This window comes from Hydra vulgaris, chromosome 07 (assembly GCF_038396675.1).
Source record: "Hydra vulgaris chromosome 07, alternate assembly HydraT2T_AEP".
Lineage (NCBI taxonomy): Eukaryota > Metazoa > Cnidaria > Hydrozoa > Anthoathecata > Hydridae > Hydra > Hydra vulgaris.
The window spans coordinates 37,665,082-37,673,533 of record NC_088926.1 but is presented as its reverse complement, the minus strand read 5'-3'; the positions used below and the strand labels follow the sequence as shown (position 1 = coordinate 37,673,533).

Here is an 8,452-nt window from a genome sequence, read left to right as displayed (position 1 = left end):
AGTTATTGCAGACATTATGGCTCGACAAAGAAATAGCTCGGCAATGTCTGTTTAACTTGTTTTCAATTTTTAAAACGTTCTAAAAATTGAAAACATGTAAAATTAAAAAAATAGTGTAGCAATAAATTTTGTATTGGTATGGCATCTGTGTGTCGTATACCAAACTAAGAGAGTCAATCTGCAACAAGTAAGTTTAGTGGAACCTGCACAATAAAAGGAAAATCTGTCACTAATGTTAAATATAAAATGATAAAAATTTGTTAAAATTGTTTAAGTAGTAAAATTTTTGTTGTTAATTTTTCTATTTGTTTCTTTATTCTATGTTAGTTAACACAGGTTAAAGATTAATTAATCTGTGTTTTTTAAAATCTACTTTAGTTAACAAATACTAAGGCATTATACTATAATGACCTAGTTTTTAACAGTAAAATTTGAGATGAAAGAATTTAAAGTTTTCCTTTTAGTTTTTTTAATTTTAAAGTTTTATTTACTTTAATATTAAGCGATCTTTGAAATATGGCTATTTCAATAGTATGGTTGATCCATCACTTTGACAAACCTCAAGTACTTTATCTTACTTATTTAAGGAAAACAGCCATGTTTTTCTTAAATAAGCTGAAATGTTTGCTAGGCATATTTATTTTATTGACAGTTAATATAGAGTAATTAGTTTAGAAACAAACTTCAATAAAGTTTATTGAAGAAACTTCAATGAAGTATTTAAAAATATACTTTTTTTTGTTTATTTATGTTTAGAGAATTGACACGAAGTGCAAGTATTGGGAGAAGCTTTGAACTTTGGAAAGTTCTGTCTATGAAAAAAAGTATAATCTAATCAAATTATTATAATAAAACTGTCTGGTAAGAAGAGAATTTGTTACTGTTTAGAAAAAAAATGAACTTTGTATATGAAGTTAAACAGTTTGTTAAAACTGGAAAGAAAACTTTTATATACATCATGAGTCTTTAAGCGTCGAAAGGAAGTAATGAAGTTCCCCATTATAAGTCAAAGAATAATATGTTACAGATTAAAAACGAAAAAATTTGTTACACATTCAAGATTTTTAATTCGATTGAAAAAATAAAACTATTTCAATTGAATTGAAAATCTTGAAACAAACCAACATTCTCATAATAACGTAGAGTTATAAGAATATACCTAATAAGAAATACAGCAAAGAATGAACTAATTTTATATCTAGACATGAATTTATCATAAATGGAACAGCAAATTTATGAAACGCATTGGCATTGGAAGTTGTCAATTCAACAAATGTAAACAGTTTTAAGAACAAATTAGACAAATTTCTAGTATCAAAAAAATAACTTAAAAATTATTTTATGCATTATATTATTAAAATTTATATTTTGTTTTACATAAGTTTAACTGCAGTGTATTATCAAAAGTTGTCAAAGTAAGTTTCTAACTCACTTGTTATTAACTTGTTAACCCAGCTACAGTTTAACTAATACTATGACTGTTATATATTTTTGAATGTTAGCTTCAATTTTTTCAGTAATTTTTATTGTTATTACTGCATATATATACAGTAATCCAGAAAGTATTAGCGCACTCATATTTTTTTTACCTAAGTGAACTTCAAATGATTGTAATTTGAAAACAGTAAAAGGCTGATTGATAATTTTTTTTTTGACTTATTCATAAAATAAAGCAGAAATACTAATTGTCAAATATATAAAAGATGTTTCTTTATTATTATCTTGATTTTAATTAGATACAGTAAAAGTGATAAAAATAGTATTAAAAAAGTGTGCAAAAGTATTAGCGCACTTACAGTTTTTCAAAGATTCTAAGAAAGTTTAATATTTTATGTGATCACCTTTGTTTTTAAGGTATGCCAAGACTCTATGCGGCATAGAATCTATATGTTTTCTGATTAATTCTTGTGGCACCGTATTCCACAACTCTTGCATTTGCATTTTGAGCTGCACCAAGTTAGTGGGCTTGCTTTTTTGTAATTTGAAGTCCATCCAACTCCAAAGATTTTCAATGGGATTTAAATCAGGTGAGCGAGCGGGCTGAGGCATTAGATTCAACCATTTTTCTTCCTTGTATTGCTTCATTGAACGTGCTGTATGGCAAGGAGCGTTATCTTGTTGAAGTTGTCAGGTGAAGTCAGCCTTGAAAATGTCCATTGATGGCTTTAAGTAATCTTCTAATATCTCTCTATATCAATGTTGATTAAGGTGATCAGTGTAGAGATGCGCCAGTCCATTGCTAGAGCAGATCCTGCAATGCAGCTCCAAATGCCAAATGAATCTCCTCCTCCTTGAACTCTTGACATGTTAAAATGAGGATTATATTTTTTGTTTTTGTATCTCCTCACGACAACCCTTTTCTTGCAATTAATAAGTTCAAAATTTGACTTGTCCGAGAAAATTACTTTTCTCTATTGCTCTACAGTCCATGGAGATCTCTCTTGGCACCATTTTCTTCGCTTGAGATGGTCTTTGATGCCCTATAGTGGCTTCTTTGTTGCAAGGTATGAATTGAGATGTTTTTTTTTCATAAGCTTGCTAATTGTTGATCGACTAACTTGATGTGCAACCAACGCTGTATTCAGGTCTGAGGCGATTTTGGCTATGCTCACATTTGGGTTGCGTCTAGCGAGCATAATTGCTTTATTTTTGTCCCTTTCTGACATTTTTTTGGGACGACCAGAGCGACTTTTGTCTTTGACTATTCCATACTCATTATAGTTTTTGAGTTTTGTTCTAACGCTGCATTCACTGATTTCAAGTTGAGGCCCGATTTCTTGATTGCTGAGACCACTTTTGTTCATGCCAACAACTTGCCACTTTGTTTCAATTAATATGCTCCTTAAACCCATATTTTTGTTGTTGCAATTTTAAAGTTTTAACTAACTGTATTTCAAATGATATTTCCACCACTTCAATATATTCTTCTTATATTTTTTATTGACTATTATTAATCAGCAGAGAGTTTTTAACAAAAATTAACAAAAAAAGTTTTTCTCAAAGGAATTTAATGAGTGTGCTAATACATTTTAAATGAGTGCATTAATACTTTTGCACGCTTAATTTCAGACATTTTTCCAAGTAGTCGTTAAACTTCTAATTAACTCATAAAAAAAACAAGCAGGTTAACAATATTTGACATTATAAATAAATTTAATTGGTTTTACCTTTCATTTAAAAAAAAAAAAACTAGTTTAAAATTAAAATTACTTTACAATTTAGATTGATTTGAAGTTGTCTATAATAAAAAAATTACGAGTGCGCTAATACTTTCTTGAAGCACTGTATATATTTATATATATATATATATATATATATATATATATATATATATATATATATATATATACATATATATATATATGTATATATATATATATATATATATATATATATATATATATATATATATATATATATATATATATATATATATATATATATATATATATATAAGGGTCATTCCATGCCAAATGGACCAAAATTTTAGGATTTCAACATAGACCTCCTCAGATTTTGATGAAACTTTGTAGGTTTGTTAATATCAATGAGAAAAGCAATTCCTGAAAATTTCAGCATAAAATCTTTTGTGGTTCATAAGGTACAGTCGTTTGTAATTTATGATTTTTCCAAAAATAAAAACTTCAGTAGCAAAAACATGTCTTGTTCATACTTTGATGCTCTATATTTTAAAAACAAAATTTCAGAAAACCTTCTAGCTTTTTTTATTGTATACAACTCTTGACTTACTTTAATAAAACTTTGACATTGAATTCTCAAATGTCACATTTTTTCCATAATGGCTACCTAAAAAAGCTAAAAAATTGTTTGCAAATATAAAAAGTTGATTTTTGATGAGTCAATATACAAAATCTGCAATTTAAGAAGTGAAAAGACATACTTATTTAGTTTCTATATATGGTAGGCTTCCAAATTTTTTAAAATTTACTGATAAGATACAAATCAGTAAAAAATTATAGACTTCTAAAATTGGCTGCAGCTAAATCTAAGGAAAATGTGCCTCCACTTCAAACCATCGGTAACCAATGACCAACGCTGGTTTTAATAATTTTTTTTTTTCTTCCAATTTAATAGACTTTATTTCAGTGATTTCAGAAAAAAAAATAGTGGGTACTCATGGGGAAGTTACAAAATCAGAACAATGAAAATTGCCCAAAATGCATTAAAAACAATAAAAATAAAGTTATTGTTGTACATTAGTTTGTGTTATATATTCTAATACAAAGTATGTATGAATTTAAAAGTATTTCGCAATAAGTACTAGAAATAAGTTTTTAATTAAGCTTGAATTAAACTCAGTTTTTAAATAGCCCTTGCTCCTACCTGCCCACTCCCCCCCCCCCTATCCCCTATCTCATATAAGAAAATATGATAAAATGTAAAGTGTTTGTATTATTTAAGATCATTTGCAACAAATTACAAACTCAGTTCATTGTTTCATTTATGAAGTAATAAAACATTTAAATAAATTGATGCCTTACCTTAACCACTGCATTTATTTTAGTGATGGTGCAGGTTCACAATATAAAAATTATAAAAACATATCTAATTTATGTCACCATGAACAAGATCATAAAGTATCTGCAAAATGGCATTTTTTTGCCACATCACATGGAAAGAGTGCTTGTGATGGTGTTGGGGGCTCTGTCAAAAGACTTGTAGCTAGGGCCAGTTTACAATCACTAACAGATCCTATCAATTCACCTGAAAAAAGGTATGATTGGTGTAAACAAATTATTAAAGGAATATATTTTCAATACATTTCAAATGATGCAATTGTATTACATTGCATAAAGTTTAAATTAGAAGAACGTTATACTACTTGTTCAACAATTCCAGGAACAAGAAACCACCATTGTTTTATACCACAATCATTAACTACTTTACAGATGAGACGGGTGTCATTTGATAATATGTATACTAATGTAAATGTTTCTAAAATGCATCATATGGTTCCACTTTCTTCTCTTTCACCAGGAATTAATATAGCATGTGTTTATGATGCAAAATGGTTTTTAGGCAATATTGTGGAAATGTCTGAAGAAAATCAAGATGTTCTTATCAAGTTCATGAAACAGTCTATTTTGTTAAACACTTTTACTTGGCCAAATAAAGAAGATATTTGCTGGGTTCCATAAACGCACATTTTATGCAAAATTTCACCTTTAAACGTTCAATCAACAACTGGTAGATGCTATGAACTATCAGCTCAAGAAAAAACTGAAATATTACATTTGTACAATAGCATAAGTAACATAATTAAATAACAATTTAGCAAAATTATTATAAATTAGATTTATTTGTTTTAAACATAGTTTTTTAGCAAAAATTTATTAGAAAGATGCAATGTTTATTGATTGTTTATTAGATAATATTATTTATTACATAATCAACTTGTGCATTGTGTTGACAAATCAAATACTTATATAAGTTATTATATTAACTTGGTATAAGTTGTAATCTAAATTTGAACATGATAATGCAATAAGTCAAATTTATGGGGAGGGGTGTAATAGTGAGTCTATCGGAAAAATATTACAAAATTTATGGCCATGGTATTAAATATTGGGTAAATTAGACTAGAAAGTCTTTTTTTTCATTTTAACCTAATAGGCTACTTATAAGTTTTATATGTAGTCTTTTTACTGTCTGACATTTAAAACTAAATTTCACAGTTTGTATATGTGTATATTTAGTGGTGTGTTTGGGTATTAAGGCACTTCATACATCAGAGACAAAATCAGACACACCGTGTAATAAAAAATGTACAATTACAAACTTTTTGTAAGTTCTGGACAAAAATGTGCATGTTAATAAGTAAATGCTTGGGATAGGGGGGGAGTGGGCAGGTAGGAGCTAGGGCTATTTAAAAACTGAGTTTAATTCAAGCTTAATTAAAAACTTATTTCTAGTACTTATTGCGAAATACTTTTAAATTCATACATACTTTGTATTAGAATATATAACACAAACTAATGTACAACAATAACTTTATTTTTATTGTTTTTGATGCATTTTGGGCAATTTTCATTGTTCTGATTTTGTAACTTCCCCATGAGTACCCACTATTTTTTTTTCTGAAATCACTGAAATAAAGTCTATTAAATTGGAAGAAAAAAAAAAATTATTAAAACCAGTGTTGGTCATTGGTTACCGGTGGTTTGAAGTGGAGGCACATTTTCCTTAGATTTAGCTGCAGCCAATTTTAGAAGTCTATAATTTTTTACTGATTTGTATCTTATCAGTAAATTTTAAAAAATTTGGAAGCCTACCATATATAGAAACTAAATAAGTATGTCTTTTCACTTCTTAAATTGCAGATTTTGTATATTGACTCATCAAAAATCAACTTTTTATACTTGCAAACAATTTTTTAGCTTTTTTAGGTAGCCATTATGGAAAAAATGTAACATTTGAGAATTCAATGTCAAAGTTTTATTAAAGTAAGTCAAGAGTTGTATACAATAAAAAAAGCTAGAAGGTTTTCTGAAATTTTGTTTTTAAAATATAGAGCATCAAAGTATGAACAAGACATGTTTTTGCTACTGAAGTTTTTATTTTTGGAAAAATCAGAAATTACACACGACTGTACCTTATAAACCACAAAAGATTTTATGCTGAAATTTTCAGGAATTGCTTTTCTCATTGATATTAACAAACCTACAAAGTTTCATCAAAATCTGAGGAGGTCTATGTTGAAATCCTAAAATTTTGGTCCATTTGGCATGGAATGACCCTTATATATATATATATATATATATATATATATATATATATATATATATATATATATATATATATATATATATATATATATATATATATATATATATATATATATATATATATATATATATATATATATATATATATATATATATATATATATATATATATATATATACAGAGCCGGCTCTTGAAACATTTTTTATGTGTGCAAGAATAAATTTCGCGTCTTTTAGATTTAAATTTCAAGCGAGCTCGCGATCGTTAGCTTACACGCGAAAAGTGCTTTTTTTTTTACATCATAAAACAATACATACTACAAATAAAATAACTTTCTTGACAAATTTATTGATTGTAAACATATTTTTTGTTAGTAAACGGAACATGTCTAACTTTAGATTTTGCAAAAGTTAATCTTAAAATATCAATATCCACAGATTCAGCAATTTTGTTTTCAATGGAAATTATTGATAAACCGTATAAACGTTCCTGGCCCATTGTTGGTCGTAAATAGTTTTTTATTAATTTTACTTTGGAAAAACTACGTTCTCCTGTACTCACTGTTAACGGTATTGTTAATAGTATTCGTAGGGAAATACAAACATAAGGAAACAGTTCTTCAAGCTGACAATCATAGACCCATTTAAGCAAGATTCCGGTGATTTTTCCCTATCTAATTTCCGTGATAACAAATTAAGTTCCAGAAACAAATCCTCTGAATACACACCTTTTGATTCACCATGAGTCAATACTTTTTCCAGTAATCTGCATTTGTTAATTATGTCTGCTTCTCCTATTTTATCAATATCTTTGATATTATACAAAAACTCGAACGGTTCTTTTGTACTTGAAAAGCTTTCGAATTGTTCATTTATCGATTCTTTAGCTATTTTTAAAAAACGTCAAAAAACTGCTTTTTGAATTTTTGGTTTGGTTGTATATCACCATCTTCCTCAAAAGGTTCATCATCAAAATGTCATTTTCTTTTTCTTGCTCTTTCAGGCGAAATAGAACAGAATTCATCAGTCAAACATGCATCATTAGCTAGAATTTTGGCTTTTGAAATGTATATTTTGTAAGAACCTTCAGTGTGTTTAGTAACAAAAAAATCGATAGTTTTCTTTAATGGTTTTGCAGCAGTCTTTACGTCTACAGTTTGAGATTGTAATTGTTTGCTAGTAGAATTAATTTCAGTTAATACATCGTGCCAAACCACAACACCACATATGAATTCAAAACTGTCTAATTTTGATGCAAGTGATTCAGCAGTTAATATAATCATAGAATCTTTTCACAATGTTAACAACTTCTTTGAATGCACAATAAATTTCTTTAAATCCAAATTTTAGAGCACGAACAGCATTCACATGACTTTCCCATCTGGTAGTACTTAATGACTTTACTGTTAATTTGCAACATTTTGATTCAAAAATTTGCCAACGCTTTGTAGTCGCAGAGAAAAAATTATACATAGCTTGAATTTGTGAAAAAAATTTCATAATTTCAAAACATCCTTTGACTGCATCCGCAACAACCAAATTCAAGGAGTGACAGACTCAAGGAATATAAAAGGCTCGTGAATTTATATCAACTATACGCTTCTGTACACCAATTTTTTTACCTTTCATATTGGATCCATTATCATATCCTTGTCCACGAATATCAACGACAGATAGATTATTTGATTCCAATGAATTCAAAATTT

At 27.8% G+C, this 8,452-nt stretch overlaps 1 protein-coding gene across 1 annotated transcript; it reads right to left on the bottom strand.

Annotated features, from left to right (window-relative positions):
• Positions 1 to 2,480: 2,480 nt before the first annotated feature.
• On the bottom strand, positions 2,481 to 2,852 carry LOC136082744 (uncharacterized). The gene has a single exon (XM_065802166.1). It carries the CDS (start codon positions 2,850 to 2,852, stop codon positions 2,481 to 2,483), a length of 372 nt encoding a protein of 123 aa, XP_065658238.1.
• Between the last annotated feature and the right edge of the window lie 5,600 nt (positions 2,853 to 8,452).

Coding starts and splice junctions, on each gene's coding strand:
- LOC136082744 (XM_065802166.1), bottom strand. CDS start 2,852: ATGGGTTTAAGGAGCATATTAATTGAAACAAAGTGGCAAGTTGTTGGC.